Below are 23935 nucleotides of genomic sequence, written 5' to 3'. Positions count from 1 at the left end.
TAATGATATCTCTTATTACTCATAATTCCATTAGACAGCGTGCCTTTGAATGTTTATTTCGACTGCCTTTGAGCTCGGCGGCCCCCCGCTGTGACAGTTCCTGTGGCCAGAGCCGAGAAGCCAAGTGAAATTGTATTATTCCTTCTCTTTGGCCCCGCGTCCTCCGCCGCTTGCTTCATCTGATTCCACATCATCAAAACTTACGCCACATCACAGCTCGTGTTTGTGTGCGAAACACGAAGGCCTTCGCCTGGAAAATCCGCCTCTCGCGTCCACATTTAGAGTTAAAACTGTTTTTGAATCCTGGACCTGAAAAAAAAAAAAACCAAGATAAACTTTTAAAATTTGTATTATTTAAACACCGGACTTCGTACTTGATGGCCACAGCCACATTTCACAAACCAACAGATGGCGTCAGTAAACACAAATAATAACCCCCCCCTTTATTTTTCTTTCATGAAGACATCTAAAACCGCGAACTCCAGCTTCAGATCCGCCGTATTCTTGTTTGAGCTGGTGTATCTGCGGCGTTTAGGGATTGAACTCCTTCAGTCCGGTCCAGCAGCTTAAAGCAGAGACGTTCCCTGCAGAGCTTAAAGTAAATCCTCAGCCCGTCAGGGGCTGCAGGGATTTCCTTATCTGTTTCCCGGGAAACAGAAGCATGTTCCCACATTATCACATCGGCAGCGACTGGTGTGGCTGCGTTTGTGTGGAAAATAGCGCATGACAACATCTCCTGCAGTCGGTTAACTGATAATTTCCCTCTTTGTCAGCCAGAGTTAATTTAGAAGCTTTGAGCAGCGGGAAAAGCTTCAGCTGCAGATTCAGCCGTTTGGTTTTCCCCCTCTGTCGGAAAAGTCTCATTAAAATCATGTTGTGAGCGTCCATCTATATTACGTTGTGCGACATTTATCTGCAGCACTTCAGGCGTCACCTGGTTCCTCCTGGTTCTCTTCGGCTTCCTTCATGATGATGGGCAAATATGAAAGGAGGAATATTACAGTCAGAATATCTGCTGAGGGAGCAGATGATGATAAACAGGAAGAAGAGTAGCTCCAATAATGTTGTTTATAAAGACGTTGACAGGAATCTGCGGTTCCTCAGGGGTGCAGTGGTTTAGGGTTCGATCCCCGGGCCTGAGGCCTTTCTGTTTAATCCTGAGCGGTCCTCAGCGCTGTGTTTCATCAGAGACCCCATTAAAGCTGATATTAATCTGATCTGGACAGTGAAATGTGACTCTGCAGGACCGGACATGAGCATGCAGATTAGTTTTGGCTGACTGAATCGAATCCAGAACCCTAACCCCAACCCCTAACCCCCGACAGGGACAGTCTGTCAATCACACAGTAGCCCCGCCCCCTAACCCCTTCCTCTAAATGGAGCTTCATTTAAAAAATTAACATCATGTTGTATTGAAGATTGAGACCATAAACTCATCAGGAAAAAAGCATTTTCCCATAGGCTTCAATACAACCTGCGTTCTTTGTTCCAGCCTTTTTCCAGCTCTACATCAGGAGAGTTGCTCGCTGCTGATTCCATCTAAACTGCCTTATATTTGATTAAACTCTGAAGGAGCTCGATGCTCCGAAGGAAATGAAATACAAATGAAAGTAAAAATTGTGCGGCAGATAAAAGCTGGTTGTGTTTTCTAACAGGCAGAAACTTTGTGGTGTCGAGCTGACGTTGTGGTTCGCTCTGTGAGAGATAACATCGGCTGCAGCCTTGTTGAATTAAATGGGCTTCAGGACAGTCGAGGTCAGCGGAGCTTCATCCTCACGTAGATCTCGGCTGATAAAGTTAATGTGAAATGTCTCCACGTTTTCGATCACACACAGCAGAAACATTTTCTGCCAAAAAGAATCTGAAAATGAAATTCAAATGAAACCTTCAGGGATCCTGGAAGCGATTTTATCTGACCGCTGTGTGGATACCTGAGCTTTCATTCACAAATTTGACTTGACTTATCAGGATTGATGTTCTTTATGCTTATTTTTTTAGCTCCTATTCCACCCTTCATCAGCTGTGACAGATATTTTAATGTTCATTTCTCAAATTTTGTATTCTGGGTAATTAAATATCTACATAAATTGACCGACTTCAGGCTGGATAATTACTTATAGGATTCATGCCGATGTAGCAAGAAATCATTTGTCAGCATGCATGTTTGTTGTGTTTGTTTACGGCCAGGACATTGGTGTCAATACATGAAATACACTTTTACACGAGATAAAATTGAATGAATCCTGAGTGTGTCAGATTCCTCCAGTTATGAAAAAAACACGTTGGCACGTTTCGCTTCTAAAAGCTTCTGATAAAGACCTCTGTGTTAGCGTCTTTATCCAAACCTGTCCGGTTCAAATACTACCAGCTCGCTCTAAAGTGAACATCATCTCCCATTCTGTTCGCTGCTGCGTCTCATATTTGCATACAAATAAGATGGACAGCGGCGGCGGCGGCAGATGAGATGCTTTCGAATCAAAACTTAAGCCAAACAGGACGAATGGTTTAAACATGAAGGCCGGAGTCAGTGAGGTCAAACTGCAGAAACCAAAAAGGTCAGAACCAGAAAATGTGTTTACAGCGTTTCATTGGAACATCAAATTGACAAATTACTACAAATTCTGTCCATTTAATTAACTAATTTATTTGCTTTTAGCAAAGCCCAGTGAAAAGAAAAATTAAGCCAATTAGTTAGTAAAAGAGAAGTCGGACTAATTGAGCTGTAATAAAAGGTCTGTATTAAAAAGCCATCTGCACGCCCTTCATTATCTGGGCTTCGCTCTTTTATCCGTCCTGGTTGGAGGGCTTTTTCTTTCTCTTCAATCCTCCAAAGATTTAAGTTGGACTCAAGTCAAGAGACAGAATTGGTTCATGGTATAGTTTTCAGTTTTATTCTTCTCTAAAAACTGTTGTTGTGTTTGAGATTGTTTGAAATGTGTTTAAATGTCCAGATTTTACACTTTTCTCCTGTTTCATTTTGAAAAAGTTTGGATAAAAATAGAAACACCTGCGTTATAACCAAAGATATGTAAACTCATTTTAATTCTGTGCGGGGCCTTGGAAAAGATTTTGCTCCTGGTGGGAATTGTTTGTCTGTAAATACTTTTATATGGAGAAGGTCCAGACCTGCTCAGGACTTCTGCTGTGAACTGTATAAAAGAAAATCAGAGCTGAAGTGAGAAAAGGAAAATGTGCATATCTACATGGTGTCAAGAAAGCAGGAACGAGGATGAATAAAGGAATGGAAAAGTCTTCTTGGTAAGCTGCGGGGTGATTCTGGTGCCGGCACGCTCTCAGCTGCCCGACCTTCAAACCTTTAACATGCATAATCTCACAAAAACGAAAGAGAAAAAGCCTGTGAAAGAAAGACGCTGCAGCTTCAATCTGCTGCCGTGATGGACCTGTGGAACGCAGGAATGAGCTCAGAATGGAATCAATTTTCCTCTGAAAGCGTCTGAATGAAGCCGAGTGTTCGGGAGCAGGAGCAGGCGGCCTCTCGGCTCCGTCGAGGACGCCGTGGTGATGATAATGGCAGCGGGGTGTTAAATGTTTTTATCTCCCTCCTTCAACCTGCTGCCTCAGAGATCAGCCCGGACAGACAGCTTCTCTTTCTTCACCGGAGATAAAACTTCAACCCCCGTGACATTTCTCTATTACACGGCCTTTTTTACTACACTGCTGCTAACACTTCATTTTACAGATCTTTACACTCTTAATGATCGCTTGTGAGCTCTCCTGGAAAATCTTAAGGACATCCTCCATTCGAATCCAAGTCAATATTCAGCCATCATGCATTTTGCTTCACTGCTTTTCTTTTACTGTCCAGAAAACTTAAAATTTGGTGGATATGTTGAAATCAGTAATCAAAGAATTTAAGAAACGATTTTCATTTGAAATGAGAATGATCATTTCCACGTCGTCAAGTGTAAAATCTATGAAATGAGAAGCAAATGTTCAGAAAGTAAAATAAATGCTCTGATGCACATTCCTGGAGGAGCTGTCCTGGTCCACACCCAGAAGCTTCTGAGACTCGAACTTGGTCCGCTAAGACCTGGACCAGGGTGGACTGAGACAGAGGACTCACCTTCTCCAGAGAAGTCGGACGAGGAAAGCGATGAGGAGGAGACCTTGATATTGAGTGTTGGTGAACTGAGAACTGAGTCGGTGGATCCAGGAGGTCCTGCTGAGTTTTGGTCCAGCTGCTGAATCGGAGACATGAAGTTTGGTGAGTTTGGGGCGTTTGAAGCTTTGTCCTTTTCCGCTGCTTTCCTTCGGTATCAAATTGACGGCGAAGGTTGAATTTTTGCTGAATAACGTCAGCTCAACAAACTGATGTGAAAAAAAAAAAGAAATGAATTTAACTGTAGTGTGTAAAAATCATGAACAGATAAACAGCCAGCTGTCCAACAACTGTAATAATATAAAGTATTTCTTCACAACTGAAGGCAAAGGCTGTTGCTTAGTAACCGCCGAAGACAACCTTGTGTCGGCCTTCACTGATCATCAAGTGTGTTACGGCACATTCATTTGATGTTTGAGGTCAAAAAGGAATCAGACATAAAGTGCTGGATCTGAATCCGACCCGAATGCCGGTCTGCAGACAGAGATCAGGTCTCCTCGTTGTTCCACCACTTACTTCAAATATTCTGAGTCATCGAGCGGAACGAGGTCACCATGACAGAAAAACGGAGAGGTGGAATTAGTTTTTTTAAAACTCGGGTTTAAAAGCTCTGTGATCCGAACTCACCTCCTCTCTGAGAGCCGCTCTCCTTCTGAGAAGGAGGAGTGAAATATTTTCATCGCCGCTGCGGAGCGAGTGCGTGGAAGCAACACTAAAAAAAACCGGGCCTGCGTTTTATTTTAGCAACAAGTTAAGTGCAAAGCTGCAATAAACTTCCTGCAGACACCGAAGACACCGAAGTGTGACTCTACTCAGACACAGCAGTGCTGCTTCAGGCTAACAAGGCTAACAACGCTAACAACGCTAACAAGGTGATGATTAGCTGCCTCATTTTACACCAACGTGGAGCATAAAATTTGATTTTCACCGATGGTCTGTTGAAAGTCGGGAAAAATGGACGAGGAGACATCAGGGGGCAGTGCCACTGGTCAGATTTTATTGAAGTCTATGGGAAAATGTCCCTCCTCCTCTCTGATGAGTTTGTGGTCTCAGTCTTCAACACAACATGATGTTCATTTAGAAGAAAGCAGACAAGAAAGTAGGGGATGGAATGAGGGCGGTGCTGCTCTTTGATTGACAAGCTTTCTCACCCAATCAGGAGAGAGCTCCTCCTTCATATGGTTTCAGCAAAAATGCTCAAACTTAAGCTTCAACAGTGGAATGTGTTTTTTTAAGTTGTTCTTTGATGTGGATGGCCTCGCCCTCAGCAGCATATCACTCAGTTTCTGCACCCCCCTCCATCAAATGACCCCAAAAATCACTCAGCACCTCCTTGAAAACCTCTCAGACCAAAGCTACGGCACTGCACATCAGAAATGACCATAATGTGGCAGCGAACGACGAAGATGACACTTTAGGGTTTGTGCTAAATTCAGCCTCTGCAGTCTTGGACAGCTACAAACGCCACACCTTCGTTAACGGTGCACTCCGGAGGACGCCGGCCCCGAAATGGGACACGGCTCAGGCAGACCTGATTATTTTCAGCTTTGACTCTTTCTGTCTTTCTCCCTCAAGATTTCCTGCAATAGTCAACCGGCCGAGTTGCTCCATCTTTGGAGCCAAACTCTTGAGGAGAAATAAATAAATAATAATAAAAAAATAAAATAATAATAAAATAACTAAAATCCTCTCCAGAGCCAATTAAGCAGGAGCAGCTTACAGTCTGTGGGCTGCACTCGAACTTCATCTTCAAAACTCCACGGCTGCTCCCGTTTTCCCGACCCAGGGGCATCGCTGGAGGAACAATATCACAAACTTCAAGTGTGGTTTTAGCTGCAGCGTCGTGAGCAAGGACGAAGCAGAGAGTTTAATGATGGGATGATGAAGAAGAAGGAAAAAAAAACCCTCGACTTTCATGACTGAACCCTGAAGGAGAGTCAACTGATCACTGCGGCGCGGAACATTAAAGGACACGAATAAAAGTGCGACAAAGGAGAAACTGAATTACTGTCGTCACGTGAACACCTTGCGTCTCCTTTTATGCCTGCTTTCTCCGAAGCTTGACAAAAATAAAAGTGTGAAAACCTTTGACTGAAGGACTGCAGTGATTTCAGCAGCCGAAGGTCATGATGTTTGGCTGAAACAACAAACATGGCTGAGTGGCTGCTTCATCGGGTTTTATTGTCAAAGTCTTGTAGTCAAAAATCAGCATTCAGGGTCCTTTTTTAAAATTGAGAGCTTTTCTATTCCTTAACAGCACCGTTCTGGATCTGACTGAGTTCTGTAGCGACATAAACGTCTCGGACCTGTACAGGATGCTCTTTGGTTTATATTTACTGTCAGCAAATACCATAAAAAAGAGCTTTCCATGGACGGAGCTTCAGTCTCAGCAATCAGGAAGAACAAACACCTTTTTAATGAACACAAAAGTTCAGAGTTCTGTATTCATTCCTGGCTGTCAGTTCAGGCAGAAGATCATCTGAGATCTCCAGGTCTGGGCTGACAGCACCGATCTGCAGTAAGTGCAATATTTGCACTTGAAATGAGTCTCCTGATATTCTCTGACCTTTTCAGCCGATCAAATCTTAGCTCGTCTTAATTGCTTATCACGGAGACGAAGCGTCTCGGAGGGAATATTAAAAATCATTGAACTTCACTCAGGTTAAAAGTATAGGTTGGAAGATTTGAACTGGACTTTGGGTCAGAAAAGAAAGTCCAGCAATTCAGTCACGGAGCATTTCCACCTGCATTCTCTCGGCAGACCAGGTTAGCATTGAAATGGATGGGAAGATGATCTGTTGTTTGAAGAGAGTTCAGCGATTCACAGTTGATCATTAAGAGTACAGCCACTTCCTGTCGTCCATGTTTTTAAACTGTGAAGCCGAAGTTGGAGTTTTTGTTCAAGCTGCAGGTTGAAGGAGTCTGTTGGCGTGAAAAAGAAAGTTTTCGAAACATCACGGCGGCGTTAATTACCAACTGATGGATCAGAGACAAACAGCAGTGGTGATGTTTATTAGCAGATTTTCACACCGCTGAACAAACAGCAGCACAAAAAGGTCCTTTTCTTTTCGGAGACTGCGAGGACCGAGGGATCTAAACACTTCAGCAGCTTTAGCAGGTTTATTGATGAAAAGACACAATCATCTGTGCTGAACTATTTCTCCGCTGCAGCAAAAGTCTTATATGTGCTGATAGCAGCTACACTACAGAGGCTAACTGCTGTTGTGCGTTGAATTGAGCCACCGACCTACCAAACTTTACCAGCTTTGTCGTGTTCCTTGTTACTTTGTGTGTTATCGTAGCAAGCATCCAGATTTGTTGGCCTCTCCTGCTCCGACTCGGGCTGAATTGAGCTCAGACTGTTCTCGGGGTCAGCTCGGGGTCTTACCGGGTGTTTTTCTTTAATCAGGTGAAAAGAACCAGCGAAGGCCTTCAGATTCTGACTGGGATTAATCGGCTCCATCTCCAAACGGCACCGATCGGTGAATTTCTGTTGCTGTCCCGCTGAATTATCTCTGAGCACAGACTCAGACCTCTCACATCACCTCTCGCTTTCCTCGGAGAGCGAGTTAAAGCTCCAAAGTGACACACAATCCAAACCTGCAGTTTTGATTTTGGTGGAAAATGGCTTTCATTAAAACACACTGAAATCCTGCAGACCTCCCGGACCACATTTCATCTTCTGAACCTCTGTGCGTCGAGCTGTCATGGTTTGCTCACAGATTTGTACATCCAGACTCACCTCTCTCTCTCTCTCTTTCTCTCTCTGTCTCTCTGTGTCTCTCTCCCTCAGGGGGGGTCTGTATAGCTCAGTCTCTGAAGATTCCTCGTGAGCCGAGAACCGGCGAGTTCGACAAGATCGTCCTGCGTCTGCTGGAGACGCCAAACGCCCGCGCTGTCATCATGTTTGCCAACGAGGACGACATCCGGTACAAATTTTAACCGACACCAGTTTGTTTTTCATTTGTGGATCCAATCCATCATATGTCACTTTGAGCTCGGACCGAAGAAGGCGAGCTCCCTAAAAAGGCCCGACAAGCCTGAAAAAAATCATATTTAAACAGAAATAAAGAGAAAACGTAGAATTAAACAAAAACATTTATTTAGTAGATTAATAAATAAATGTTGAAATGAACAAACACACGTGCACACAGATGTTTTAGTTTTTCATTTTACGTTGCATTTATTTCTTTATTTAGTTATTACATTTTATCACATTAATTTTCATTTAAACACACACACACACACACACTCACCGTTGGAATATAATCTGATTGAGGATGCTCTTAAAGTTTCTCATCAGTTCATCCATCAACTGTTGACAGCAGATTAAGATAGCATGCGTCTAATTATCTGAGTGAATGGAGAGCATCACTTAACACACACACACGCACACACACACGCACACACACACGCACACACACACACACACACACACACACACACACACACACACACACACACACACACACACACACACACACTCTGATGTTAATCTACAGATTAGGCCATAAAGCAGCAGACTGATCGTTACTCATGTGTCTCAGTCAGATTAGCTCTGATTCTCTGGCCGTCTGAGGATGAACCATAACAACACTGATCATGTTTTTAAACAAACTAACAAAGTGAACGTAAATTTTTGCATTCAAATGTTTTGGAATAATATAAATTCTTGTTATTGGTTAATGTGTAATAATGTGAATTATAGATATTCATGTGTTGTATAGAACTAATTATAGTTATGTTGAAGTGCAGATCACTTAAATGCTGCAGCAGCTGAAGGTGATTTTAACGACTTTACCTCCTAACTGAGTATCAGTCAGCTCAATAAAGACTCTGATTGGTTCGTTGCTGTGGCGCCTGCAGGCGAATCTTGGATGCGGCGAAGCGGAACAATCTGACAGGTCACTTCCTGTGGGTGGGCTCTGACAGCTGGGGCTCCAAGATCTCCCCGGTGGTGCAGCAGGAGCGGGTGGCCGAGGGCGCCGTCACCATCCTCCCCAAGAGGGCGTCTGTGGACGGTGAGCAGTCATGTGACCTGACCGCGTGTCTGAGGTGGATTTTAGCATTAACCTGAGCTTCCTGTTCCTCCTGCAGCGTTCGACCGTTACTTTAAGAGCCGCTCGCTGTCCAACAACCGCAGGAACGTCTGGTTCGCCGAGTTCTGGGAGGAAAACTTTGGCTGCAAACTCGGGATGCATGGGAAGAGACCAGGAAGCCCCAAGAAGTGCACAGGTAAGGAAGGTCAAAGGTCAGCATGAACGTTTTACCACACCCTCCCTTTCCTGCCTTCTTTCCTTCTTTAACTCCTTACTCCTCTACCCTTATTTCCTTCTATGCTTCTGTATTTCTTCCTCTCCTTCTCTGCATCCTTTTGATTCCTTCCTTCACTATCTCCTCACTTCCTTTTCTCCTTTTGGCTCCTTCTTTCCTTCACTCCTTCCTTTCCTGCTCTCCTTGTTCCATTAACTCCACCTGTCATCTTTAACGCCAACTTCTCTTTCTGGCCTCCTCTCTCCTTCCCTTCTTTAAGGAAAGGCCTACCTCCTTCTGTCCTTTGCTGACTCTTCTTTCCTTCATTGCCCCCTCATCTCCTTATCTCCTTTCCTCCCGTGGTCCCGCTGTGGGTCAGCCAAACCCCTTCAAGGCTGACTCGACTCGTTTTGACTTGAAAGTTAATCATTTACTCCTCAAAAAAAAAAGAAAAGGAACTCTCCTCTGCAGTCCAACACACACAAACACACAACACACACACACACACACACACACACACACACACACACACACACTCCTCTAATCCTCGCCCTGGAGCTCCAACCAGAATCACATTGTGGAAATCTAATGTACTCCTCTGCTCTGGCCCCAGAAGTCAGAAACCCCCAAAACTACAAAACTGTGATTTGGTTAAATCCGTTATTCCTGACTCAGCTGTTCTGAGGCGACTCGATGTGACTTCAGGCAGCAGAGACGTTATTTTCCCTCCGCTGCAGATACGGTGTGGAGCTTCTGGTTCATTTAAATAAAGTATCAGGACCACAGAGAGCCCAGTAGGTTCTGGATCATCGCTCCGATTCATCACTTTATTGGTATTTTTGTTGTAAGTCCGGTTTGTTTTTTGAGAAGCATCTCTTGTCCAAATGTCGGCAGTTGAATTTTGAACTTCAGACACTTGTTGATGGTTTGGTTTGTTTTATTTCTGCATTTTGACGGTCGTTGAAAAAATAAAGGTTGGCTGGAAAAGTTGGGAGAATTCCAGATGTTGGGAGACGTAAGATGGAAGAAAACATTTTTCCTGTTGTTGTTTTTTTTTTTTTTTTTTTGGTTGGGGGGGGGTGGTGTCGTGTTCAGTAATTATTTCAAACTAAATTGAACAAAAAGCCTGAAATCTGTGTGATATGGAACTATCTAAAAAAAAAACAAATGAATGTGTTTAACTAGTGAGGCCAGACGTGATCCGGAGGGAACGACTTACTGGAAAACAATGTTTGTTTGGCTTCTGATTTTCCGGACTCCGTCTTGGGAATGTCCTGAGGGAGGGAATCGCAGGAAAAATGGAAAAAGGGTAGAATGATGAACCGAAAGAGAGTCAAGGGGTTAAATTTCAGTTTAAAGCAGTTTCCTGCTCTCAGTCCCACTTTGACAGCGCCTGACTGTAGTTTATCAACAGTAATTTATTGTTTTGAGATGTTTGGATTTTTGATTTTCATCAGCTGTCATCAAAATTAAGACAAAAGATGACTTGAAATAGTTTTCCATACTTGCAACGAGTCTGGAATATGAACGGTTTGAAGTTGAGGAAAGACATAAAAATCATCAAACCACCAGGACCAGCAGTCCCCACCATGCAGGCCCGTGTCCCTCCTGGTTCTGGAACCAGAGCTTGGAACCCCTTCCTACACGGGTCAGGCAGATCTGCAGGAGCAGATGATTCACCTGGTTGTGCGTTGTGGTTCGAAAACAGGACCGGTGGAATCTTATTTCCTGGACCTCCTCTGTGATCTGATCTTTGACCTCTCCTCCATTTATATTCATGAGGCTGATTTCTGACCCGTGACGCCTGCGAATTTGCAGACGGGGTAATCATTTTGGGACCCGAGCTCTCGACCCCCTCCACACAAAACATCTGACGACCTCGGTCGGTAATTAATCCACTGCTCATTCAATCAGGGCGAGTGTTTGTGAAATGCAGCGGAAAATTCATCAGCGTTAATGAAAACAACAATCAGCTGTGAGAGGAGGAGGCGGAGCCTGAGAGTTCAGGAGGTCAGAACCTGAAAATAAGCTTTGGAGGAAGCACTTCCTGAATTTGTTGTGTTGAATGTTGAATAACGACAAACTTCAGTGGAGGAGGGAATGCTGAGTAAAGAACCAAATAACGTCTTCAATCGGTGGCTCAGGATTAAGGTTGGGGGGGGTCACCAAAAAAATGTAATGGAGTTAAAGCTGAAATCCAAAAATCAGAGGGAGGTGGATCAGCTTCTTCTCCTCCTCCGACTGTGCTGAAGGTCGCGATGCGTTCACGATAAAGGAGCGGACTAAATTTGTTCTTGTGCTCTCCGATCACGTCCAGCTCCGCTCTGCTGACTGCAGAGTCCGCCGCGCCGCCGTGTAATCCGGCCCGATGCAGGAGGACTGTCTCTGTGGAACAGGAGGCCACTCGGGCCCAAATCCTTTACAAACATGTCCGACACGCAAAATGGGATTTGTGGGAGGCGCCCCCGCCCCCCTGCCAGCTGCAGACAGAAGGAAGGAGCAGAACAACAGCATCAGCGCTCTGGTCTTTACCTGAGCTGAGCGGACGGCTTTGATCAGCTGCTGCTGTCAGGACGCCGCGCTCCAAACGAGTTTGTTCCAGCATTCCAGATTGAGTTTTTGGAGGCGCAGCAGAGTCATCACACACACAGACACACACAGACAAACAGCTGAGTCAGCAGGTTGGCGTGTGTGTGTGTGTGTTTGGTTGTTGGGAAGTTTTGTGGATGAAAGTGTGTCTGTGCTGTGTGGAAGGACGTCACTGTTTGTTTTCCTTTAAATTCAGATTATTAAGATTCAGATATTGAAGTCTATGGGAAAATGTCCCTCCTCCTCCTCAGTAAATCTATCAATGAAATCTATGGGAAAATGCCCTGACTTCACCGCTGATTTATCAGCTCAGTAGGTTCTTGCTGAGTTTACGGTTTCAGTCGGATCTAGTCCAGTTCTGACTCAGGCCACTTTGGATTAAAGAAAGAATCTCCTAAATATAAAAAAGTGAAGTCACGCCTCAGCAGCTGTAAGTTGACACCAAAAAACAAAAACAAAGCTAATTAAAAACACAAGTAAACTGGAACCTTTCTCATTATGCCGATAAAAGTCCACAAACTGGGAGGCGTTTAACTTCCCTCCAAGTTCATTGTCTGCTGAAAACGAGTGGACTGTAAAGTTAACGTGCAGGAGGCTGAAATCTGTGTGAATCTCAGATCACCTCACGTCTCCGACTCTCACCGTCAACCTTCTCTGTCCCCATGAAAAACGGCGACGCTTCGCAGACGACGGCGGAGAAGGGCCGCTCATTACTTGGAGTTAATTGGGATAGTTAAATATCAATGAGGTCTGAGGTTGAGGCTCCATCTCCCACCGCTCAGGGACCAAACTCTCAGCCGACACTCAGCACCTCATTTCCTGCCACATCAAGCGTGTTGTCTTTACAAAACGATCCAGTGCTGTCATTACACCCCACCTCCACCTCCTCCACCCCCCTTCTACCTTTTCTTCCCCCCCCCCACAACAAATCAAACACATTTTCATCAGCACTTTTTATGCTCATGTTGAATTTCTGACAAATCTGTTCATTCTTCTTTGTTTCGGTCCAGATTTCACACTTTAATGACTTTAATATATTTATATGTGTTTTCAGAGTTAAAAATTCACACAGTCATAAAAATGTTCACATATCCCGTCACTGCGATCTTAAATCCTGAAATTCCACGGTCTGTAAAGTCAAATACATTTTTCATAGATTTTAATATATTATAGCTCTTTTAAAAATAGATGACAGTTTGATGTTCTCTTCGCTGGGTTTAGTTGTAGATCTGCTTCCAGCACCGATTTACTCACTTTTTACAGCTCTTCATGAGTATTTTCACAGTTTTTTACAAACAGCAGCATGAAAGTCATTCTTAATTTTTAATGTGAACATAAAACAACATTTGAGGAATGAAATTCCAGTGAAATGTGGCTCTTATGTTCATGTTTAAGATTTTAAACATATGAATAGAAACAAAGCTAAAGCTGCAGACATGATGATGATGATTATTATTATGATCATTGGCAGCTTTTAATGGATGTATTCTGAGGGGGTGAAGTTTTTAAATGGCCAAATAACACGCTCAAGTTTGACGTATTTGTACATGAATGTAATTTTGCTTTTGAACACCGCCGTCCTGCAGTCTTCGAAAGGTAAACAAACTGTAGAAGCCAAAAAAGCAGTTGATGGGATGTTAAGGTAGAAAAACTAAAGACGATCTGGATCAGCCCTCCGAGGCCTCCGGAGGATGGACGCGTGGCGCTCTGTGTCTGCAGCCTCCGTTAGACGTCTACTGACTGATCTATAATTAGTCTTGTGTTTGTTGGCAGCAGCCGCAGCTGACAAAGAGGCTCGTTTGGATAATGGAGACGTTTGCACCAGCTCTGTCACGGATCGGTGCAGATTCACGGTCAAAGCGACGCACTGGGGCAACTTTTTAATGACCGACGCTGGAAGAGGTGGAGACGGGAAAAGGCACCACGAGGAAACGTTATGGGGAACAGAGACGACCATGACAACACACTGATGGCGATATTCAGTCAAACTAATCAATCCATCACAGGCGGGAAGCTAAAATGGCAAAGAGATTTCAAAATAAAACAGGAAGCATGGCAAAAAACTCCAAAAGCAAGAGGCCTTTCCTGTTTTATTTAAAAATCCAGACACAACTTGAACTTGCGCCGCCCTGAAGAATCTCTACGGATGTTTCAGTTGTCTCCACCTATCTGGCCGAAACAAGATGTGTGTTTCTTCTAACGAGGGGGAATCGTGTTTTTCACTCTTTCACTCGGAGACTCACTTTCACCAGAACATGAATATTTGATTGTGTTCTTCTGCTTTGTTGAACGTGTTTACAGAGTTAAGAGTCTTGTTGTTTGGCGGTTTGTCTCTGCGGCAGATCTCTTTGAAAAGACACAAAGTGGTGAAAGTCTCGTTGTGTTTTCTGCGCTTGATGTCTTCTTTTCTTTGTGCCACAGTTTGTTTTGGTTAGAAAACATCAGCAGATGTAGAAGTGATGTCTCTCGTTTGCTTCTGTTTGAAAGCAGCCTCCATATCAGACGCGGAGCAGCTGTGTGGTTGTTCAGGAATCCTTCCCTTCTCTCTGAAGAGCAGGAAGTGACAGCACACACGCAGATGACATCGGCGTTATGTGCAGCTGTAAAGGAAAAGAAAGAGAGAAAAAGCTGTTTATATTTCGTCACCTTCCAGCCTGACAGAGAGCAACTACACCGGCTCCAAAGGACAAAGTCTGTCCTCAGGCTGGATTTCCTGGGGACTTGGTTTGGTCCACACCTGAGACTTCCTGGTTTGACTTTTAGATCCTGATTCAGGACTGCTTGGTCTGGATTTGGGATTTGAAACTTGACTTGGACTTGGGACTTTCCTGTTTTAACAGTAAGCTGCCTCAACTTGTTGGTCTTGACTTTGGACTCACTCATCCTGAATCGAGGTTTGGGATCTGTAACTTGACACAACTTATTTGTGTTGATTTGTTGATTTTACCTCAAAGATTGTGTGTTTGTTGTTGGAATTATAATCTTGATTTGGGACTTCTGACTGCTGGGGACCGACCGGCGACGGTTCGGTCTTCTCTTGGGGAGAACAAGATCCAGATTTTGGTTTGGAATTTGTAGGTCTTGGCTCGGGATTCCACTTTGGAGTTGTCACATAATGGGGCATTGTTGTGTTAATTTTTTGGTTGGGAATTTGTTGGTCTTGGCTTGCAGTGTGATTAATTTCAGGAGATGAATCCGTCTTGTCTTGTTGGTCTTCCTGTGAGACTCAAATTTACTTCCTGTCCAAGTTTGACTTTCAGCTGTGAAAATGAAAACTTCTTGTTTTTTAAAACCAGGCAGAAACAAATAAGAATCTCACTCACTTCATAATAAACCTAGTTAACATTTGCGTTACAGCTTATTCTCATGTGTTTATTTTTATTTTATTTTTATTTTTAACTCGCTCCTAAAGATAAAGGTGGACAGAGAATGAATGATGTTTTGTTATTATAATAAGTGAAGTCTGATGAATTCATGAATGTTTGAGCAGGTCTGAGATGAAGCCGTCATGTTTTTAATGTTCCTAATCTGTTGTGTTCTCAGTCAGAAACAGGAAACAACATTGTTAATCCTGATGAATCTCTCGGAGATTCGTGTTACTGATTAAAAAAAAGTCAGCAGCAATAAAAAGACTCTATCAATGTAAATATATTCAGGCGATCGAGACGCCGCAGCTCGGCAGGTTTCCCCAAACTCATCCCATCACTGCTAACCTCTGTAATTAGTTTGCTGTTTATCTAATTTCCAAATCTAATTAAAACAGAAGGATGCCCACGAGAGAGCAAGAAGGAGAGAGAGAGAGGAGAAATTTAATTTGCCTTGTAAGTGTTATTGAAATGCCAGCAGATGGGATGAAGCTGTGTGATGAGTGTCTGCACTGAACTCAACAACTGGAGGCCAGATTTGTTTAGAAACTGCAGGAAACATTCAGACTCCTCAGAGGATGAACACGTTTAAATATAGTCCCTCTTTTGTGCTTAAGCAACTTTTGACCTTTTAATCGTAAACACAACGTTTTCCACCTTAAACTGCAACGAACCAACGCGATAAGAAGATCTGGGCAGCCACGCAGCCAAAGAACCGAAACCGCTCTCAAATTCAAAGCGCAGCTTTCGGGACACCAATTGAATTTCTAGACTCCAAACGTATTCTTGTCATCTGTGGCGAACAGCAGGCCGTCCATCTCTCCTCGTCTCTCCGCTCCACGTTCGAGGCTCATTCATTACCGCCAACGGGTAATCAGTCTTTACTGCCAGAGCAAAAGTCTCCCCTCGGACAGATCCCCCGCCACCAGACTGCTATTAAAATTAAATTGGATTTCATTTCTAAGCTCCTATTAATTCAGAAGTCTTGTCTGTTGATGGAAGGTCCACTCCGGCAGTTAGTTTTCCCTCCTACTTTAACTTGAGGCCAGCGGCGGCGGCGGCGGCGGCGGCGGCGGCGGTGTCACGTGGCGCCGTGGCTCTAGTAATGCTAATAACAGTAATTACTCAAAAATTTCTTGGAAGGGCTGAACAAGAGTTTTCAGATAAAAGATGACGACGTCTTCTGCGTTCTGTTATGTAACCACGGTTAATGAGCCAAATGTATTTCTTTAAAGCTAATGCCTCTCATTTCACATTCCCATAATCCTTTTTGTGCATTTGCATTCTGCCTGGCGGCAAGGACGAGCAGGGAGGGAAACTTTGTGCCGTTTCTGCTTCACCTTCTCAATGTTTTATTGTTGTTTTTTTAAATGGAACGAATCCCACAGTGTGGAAAATACTAAATGGTAATTAGAAAAAGTCATATTTACAATGTCATTTTATCCAATTTGTCCAAATTATTCAATGATCATAATGAAACTGATGTGTTGTTGTTTTTATCCAGTAATTATGAGGTTGATGTGTCAAATAGTAAAAATATTCAGTTCATCTTAAAAAGGCCTTTTTCAAAATGCAGTCTGCTGAAATCTCATATTTAGATTCTGCAGGCAGCGTTTTGAAAAATGAAATCTAAATTATCTAAAAAACTGCCCAAGTTTGGTCACAATTCCAGATTAGATATTCATAAAAGCTTGATATTGACTGACTTTATCTGCTGTAATCACATGAACTGATTTCAGAAACTGACGAGTCTCTGATGAATGATGAGAATCTGGAAATGACAAAACAAGATCACGAGACTGGAGAAAACATGACAGCCAGCAAATTAAAAGCAACTTTGAGAACAAAGCTTTTTGTGTTGGGGGGGCTGATTTGAGATTTTACGTTGTCTGACTTAGAATCTTTTCTTTTTTTTTTTCATTAGAAATAATTTATCGAGTAATTTCTCCGTCTGAGTTTTGATAAATCTTTTGCTGCTGCCGCTGCTGTTGATGGAGACACAGATGAGTCTGGCATTTTCGATTTGTCATTTTAAATAAATAATTTTTCTTTTCATTTACCTGCAAATAAGAACATCACATCAAAGACTGTCAAGTTGTCTTCTTGTAGATTTTCGTGGACAGTCGAAGAGGACAAATATCGTCCGACAGCCTAAATTTGGCTCAAGCTTCCACTCGGATGAATTGATTAGATTTTGGTGACCGAAGGGACAAAAAGCACTTTTTAACACAGGATTCTGGTTTCTGCTGCTTTGGGAACCAAAATTACTCTCTTATGGACTAACTGAAGCTCCGACTTTGCTTGTGTGGTTCATCTCTCCGCTCTGTTCTGGAGCGTTTGGTGGCATGGTGAAGTTTTTGACGACAGAGTTTTTATTTGGTGGTCTTTCCGTTGCTGTTCCAGGGCTGGAGAAAGTCGGCCGTGACTCCACCTACGAGCAGGAGGGGAAGGTGCAGTTCGTGATGGACGCCGTCTACGCCATGGCACACGCTCTGCACCACATGCACCGCGAGCTCTGCGCCGGCTACCCCGGACTGTGTCCACGTATGGCCAACATCGACGGCAAGGAGCTGCTGGCCCACATCCGGGCCGTCAACTTCAACGGTAAGACTGCTCGTTTGCTCTTAGTTGAGTTTAAAACCTGTGACCTTGATTGCTGTTTTCACCTCACTGGTAATGTTGGATATCAGCATCAGGGGGTGAATGGGAGACTTCAGGTTTACGTTAAATACACACCAGAATAAAAGGCGTCGTAGAAAGAAGCCAAATGGAGACGAGCCTGGAAAGGCTGACGTGGCTACAGTGAGAATAAATTCTGATTGGTCGGTTGGTTCCTCACGGAGCTGATCGGTTGACTTTCAGATGAAGAGGCGATTCGTTTTTGGTTTTTTTTTTTTTCAAATCATTCTTCTTCTTCTCCGTTTGTCGGCTTGGCTGTTTTCCGTCCCTCATCTTCCCTCCTCGTCTTCACCTTCTTCTCTTCGACGTCGCCGTCCGGGCGCCCTCCTCGTCACGGTTGACCTTCTGGCCTTCAGGCCTTCGCCAGCAGGAAGTGTAGCTGCTGACGTGGTCATCGGGGGAATCCTCTGCTTATTATTAAAGGGCGAATACGGCGGCAGAGTTTTATATCCTGCCTTTTCCAGATTCATTATTCTGAGCTCAGTGGAAGCTGCTGCAGTCTGATGATCCATCTGCTTCCACACAACTTTAATAAACACTTCACACTGACGGCGGCACAAAATGAAATCTGTTTTCCTCATATATGCTGAGATGTTAATTTTACAGAACGCTGCTGTTCACGAGTTTCTATAAGTTTGGGAATCGAGTGAAGGGCAACGGGCCGATTTATGATGGATGTTTTTACAGAGTAAATTTGTCTTGTTTTAACATTTTGGAAGTTGACATCCAACTTTTCTCCAATAATGGTGAGATTGTACATGTTGAGATGTGAAAAATAAAGATTCAGTTTAAAGTTCTAACTTCAAAAACTTTTCTGCTGAATATAAAAGTTTCATGAAAGACTTGAAATCAGGCCAGAATCTGTCTCTGCAGGACGTTTCTGCTCTGGATCAACGGTGAAGACGGAAAAAGACGCACCAGTCTCAACACAAACGGATGAAATATGAGGTTCATTATAAGCATGAATAAATAAATAAATACCCTCCTTTATGAAAAATAGTTGGGTTCTTCCAAAAAGTCACTCGAATTGTTTCAAAGAGCTTCATGAGTAAAATATGTCAGTAAAAAAACTAAAGCAGAAAAGTTAAGAATAAATAAATAATTGTAGAAAAACAGAATTTTTATTTTGTATTTATGTATTTAATAATTTCTTTCCAACACCTTATGGGCCAGATGAATAAAAGATAAACACCTAAAGTGTGCCTGCCGTTGACTGTCACAGCTTCAAGGTCAGCTCGATAATTTATCATATAAACAGCATCTTTTATCTTCTGGACTTGATTCTTCGGTTATGAGTCCGCCGTGTCGGATCCGTCAGGAGTTCCCGTCGACATGGAAACTGGACAAAGTGAACAGCTTTAATCAGTGCTGATGATAAATAATCTTTTACTCTGCAGGTGAACAACAGATCCGTTTAATTTCTCTATGAGAGCGTGAACGATGGCTTGACTGGCGTGCTTTCCCAGAATCCTCTGGGGCCGGGCGCCTTCTCTCTCCAAGGCTGAACCTTATTTTAATGACTCAATGAGAAGAATTACTCTCCTTGACGAAGGAGGAATTTGAATTTTTTTTTTTTTCAGCTTCCTTCAGCTGAAGGTCGAAGCTCTTCTTATCTTTTCCACGTTGATCTGGAACTCCCTCAGAAATCTGCTAATACAACCGTGAATAATTCACAACAAGAGACTGAGTGGGCAGTTGGTTTGTTCACATGTTGGTCTGTTGAAATTCAACGGGCGACTTCACTCGGCTTGAAAAGAAGTCAGATTGGAATGAAGTCTATGGGAAAATGTCCCTCCTCCTCCTCAGACCTGGTGTTGACAGGACTCACAAAGCAGTGCAGCAGTATATTTAATTATCCGTTGTGTCCTCATTGTGTGCGAAGAAACCTTCCTAACATGACTGGCCTGTAGAGGACAAAAGTACGGTGGCCCAGAGAGATCAACACTACAACAACACAAATACAGAAAGCAGCTTGACACAGAAAGTGTTTCCTGATCCTCTGAAATTATTCAACATGAACTGTGCCCCGAATCATGTTACTGTTATTTGCGTCATTTTCCTCTGTTGTTGGTTGTGTTGTGAGTCTTTGCAGCGCATTAGTTGCCAAATTGATGCAGATGTTGTCTTAATTTGCTCTTGTTTTAGAAGCTGCAGTGCGTTGAGCTCCCTCGGCCTCCGTCCAAAATTCTCCATCAAAGGCGAGTTAAGAGGCTTCAGCGGCCGGGTTAAATAACCGTAATGAGATCTGCAGGAGGAGGGAAGAAGCATTAAATATTGAATCGGCTGTGATTTTCACTACAGGGCTGAAACTGTAAATCTGTGCTCAGTCAAAGCTCTTTAAACATTAAACAGTTTGTTGCCTCGTTCGCTGAATTAAAGCAAACAGGGGAGGGAGACAGGAAACGTTTCACCGACGGGAGGATCAGCCAGTCAAATTTCAGATTCAAGCTCGGAGGAGGAATTCAGAAGAAGAAGAAGAGACGTGAGCGTGCCGGTCGAGCTCGAGTGGGAACCATCGTTGTGTCTCTTCTCACGGCTGTTTCAGGATTAAGACGGATCTTAAAGGTTATTTAATCTCACGGAGGTTCACTTTGAACTCTGAGTTGTCTTTACCTTCGTCTGACAAAGTTTACAGACTTAACACGGTAAATACAGACGGATGACATGATGATGGCGTCGGTTCAGTCGCAGAGTTTTTTTCTTTATGTTTGATTGAAGACACACAACTGCGAGGATCTGGAGGCAACACAGCAAGCTTGGCGTGTGCGTGACCACCAAACATGTTGGATTTCTTTCCATGTAATGAATCCAGACTAAATGAATGTTACAGTACAACACTTTTTGAAGCCATCTTGTCAGAGGCGATGAGTTTGTGCAGCAGCACCTGAGGGCCGCCTGTCTGTTCTTCATTATGCAACCTTTATTTCAGAGGAGCAGGTTGCAGCATCTGCAGCGGCTCACGTGCATCGCAGATGAATCCCGCTCATGTGTGGTTTGTGCCTGATTGAGTTTTACAAAGCGCGCGCGCACACACACACACGCTCATGTCACGCTGCGTTTGGGGCTTTCCCGCCTGAATCTGTGAGCAGCATGTTCAGTTTAACCTTCACATAAATCAAACTCGAGCTGCTTCTGTTTTTACGCTTCACTTCTCTGAGCGTGGAGCATCGGGGGTTACCCATAATTCCACGTATGAAGTGTGGCGAATCCAGGCCGAAGCAGAGCTGTGTGGCAGTGGCCGGGGATGGAGTCGGGTGGGGGGGGGGGGGGTTGTTAATTGCCAACTGGGCCGTGTGTTTCTTGCTCATGTGCTTATTTTTAGAGGAGCGTCAGAGAAGCTCGTGCTAATGTTAGCTCGTCGTGCTGCAGCCATCTGCGCGAGGCCTTTGTGGTCGGTCCCTGTTTGAAGGCGATCAGCGGGGCTCGGGAGGCGCAGAGGTGGGCAGACGCATCATGGAGGTTCCCCTCTGATTTATTTGGACAGCAGACGCTTACTAAGAGCCGATAAAAGCTTGCTGTTGCCATTTTTTGTTTTTTAGGGAGGATGCAGCGTGGCCAAGCCCGTTGAGACGCAGCAGGAGAAAGAGCTTCCAGTCAGATCGGTGCCGATCAGTGGGGGAGGGGGGGCGGTCTCCCACTGTGACTTCACTTCAAATGTGCAGCTTTTTAGAAGAGAGTAAAAGCAGAAACGTGTGAGGAGAAAACAGGAAGCTTCGTTAGTTGACTTTTACTTCCCAGCGTCAGCAGCAGGCGGCGGCGGGGGACACAGAGAGCTCGTAGCCGAACTCGGGGACTTGATTAATCATTCCAGATATGATCAGTATGTTTACACCGTGTGAGCAGCTGGAGAGTCGTGAGGTTTGAACAGCTGCGAGTGGAGATTATGCTGACTGAGAGGAAGCAACAACAACAAAAAAGGATCCAGGCTTAAAACAAAACGTGTGAAGAGACGTGAAAATCCCTCCCAAAAAAAGGAAGCGTTGGTAAAGCGGGTTGTCCACTAGTCTCAAAGGTCAGCGGTTCGATCCCCGTCTCGATGCTGAACCTTAAATATCCCCGAAGCAGTTCGATCAGGCTGCGATTGTTAGGATGTTTTTTCTAAGGTCCACACGGTCTACAGGTAGACCTCCATCTGGTCTCTGATCCTGGATCAGCTCCAGGTTCTGTATTAGTCCAGTTAAAGTCTCAGAGAAACCCTCAGACACTGAACCTCAAAACCAGCCGTCAGGACTTCTGGGACTTTGTGATGTCACAACGAAGCAGTCAATTATTTCCTGATATTCGTTCGATCGCTCCTTCTGTTACAGAGAATCTTCACTTTGATGGATCATGAATGAAATTCTAACCGCTCAAGAACTGTACAGTACAAATCCAAGTTTCTTTTTTTGTAGCTTCTACAGTTGAGCTGAATGTACAAAAGTTGTTGTCCGTTGAGGTGGATGAATTTGTGCGGTCGGAGAAAAGAGCAGAGCGAGCGTGAGCGTGGTCGCCCGGAGAGGATTCATCACACAGATGAATGGACGCTGCAGCTCTAACTGCCCACGCCGTCCGCCAAGGTCTCCCGGAAACGATCGATAGAGGAGGCCGGCTCGATGAAACCCCGAGACCTTCTCTCTGCCAAAGCTTCAGAGAGACACACAACGATGCCAGCAGGTGGATCGATGCAGCATCAGGTCTCTTTCTGCTCCGCTTTGCTGACTAACTGCAGTCAACAACGACCGGAGCGACGGCTGAATTACATTCATTAACAGATCTCCTTTGGCCAGCATCAACATGTGTCCGTGGGTGTGTTGTGTGTTTGTGTGTTTGTCTTCCTGAAAGCTCCATCTCCCCATATTTGACTTCTCCTCGCTTCCTGACAACAACATCATTTGTTCTGACCGCCAGTCAGTTTGTTATTTCCAGCTTTTCTGTGTATCTGCTTTCTTTGTCGAAGGCCCGTGAGCCCATCACAACAAAATTCACGGCACGTGTTCAGGACAGGAACTCTTTAATTATCTGGTCTATTTGGAACTTTTTTTGATGCCAGGCTCACCCAATAATACGTCGTGAAAACTCCAGCTTTGCACCTTTAATCTTAGTTTTATAAGCTTCTGCATTTATATACCAAATAAATCTGTGTGCACTTGAGTTCTTCTGCAGATTCAAGTTTGCAACTGTGTTTGTTCAGTTCAGGGATCTAATGTAAATAAATAGATTGCTTCTTTTTGACCTACTAAAGTTAGCATGCTAAGCTAGCCGCTGCCCGCTCGAACCTTCCTGTCACTTTCTGATATCGAGTCACTGTCAGCTGCTCAGAGAGGATATTATCACCTTTTGTGTTGTAAATGCCTCATTAACTCATTCTCTTATGATCTTATGCTAATGATGTAGCAATAGCTTCCAAATATCTCCTCCTAATGGCCCGTGGTTCCATTAAATGATTATTCATGGAATGTAAATGAGTTAAAATGGCGTGGTGGCCCTTTAGGAGACTAGAACAGATCCTTGTTCTGGATTTGGCTGTAACGTCTGCTTTTTACTCCACAGAGCAGATTGTTTGTGGGTCATCTCATTGTGTTTTAGTGACAAAGCTGCAGCATGTGTTACCGCGTTTGGAAATAATGCAGCAAAGGCATTAACGCGGCAGGAACGCAGCTTCTCTGGAGGGAAAGGAGGGACGTGGAGGAGGAGGAGGGGGGTTCAACGTTGAGGCGAGCTGCGGTGATTCATCTCCATGTTGATGTGATTTGTGATGCTTTTATTCACATTGAATAAGGAAATCAGGGCAGGACAGAATCAAACTGACGCCCACTCACTTCATTATAAATCTGTTTTCTTTTTTTGTACATGTTGTTGTTGTTGTTCTGCTCTTTAGCTCCAATCTGTAGCTCTTCCCCTCGGCTTCATCGGCTCCAAACCAATCCACTTCAAGTTCAGGCCCGCCGTT

The 23935-nt window shown here is 44.0% G+C and overlaps 1 protein-coding gene across 1 annotated transcript in view; it reads left to right on the top strand.

The window, feature by feature from the left end:
• The window catches only part of grm8b (glutamate receptor, metabotropic 8b), a 63494-nt gene that overhangs the window by 27087 nt on the left and 12472 nt on the right, over positions 1–23935 (top strand). Inside the window, exons 3-6 of the mRNA XM_029522674.1 lie at positions 7914–8049; positions 8987–9141; positions 9218–9355; positions 17731–17931. Coding sequence (XP_029378534.1) covers positions 7914–8049; positions 8987–9141; positions 9218–9355; positions 17731–17931 — 630 coding nt within the window. The remainder of the gene's footprint in view (positions 1–7913; positions 8050–8986; positions 9142–9217; positions 9356–17730; positions 17932–23935) is intronic.

This window comes from Echeneis naucrates, chromosome 16 (assembly GCF_900963305.1).
Source record: "Echeneis naucrates chromosome 16, fEcheNa1.1, whole genome shotgun sequence".
NCBI classification, from domain to species: domain Eukaryota; kingdom Metazoa; phylum Chordata; class Actinopteri; order Carangiformes; family Echeneidae; genus Echeneis; species Echeneis naucrates.
The sequence above is the reverse complement of the archived record's forward strand: the minus strand, read 5'-3'. Positions and strand labels throughout refer to the sequence as shown.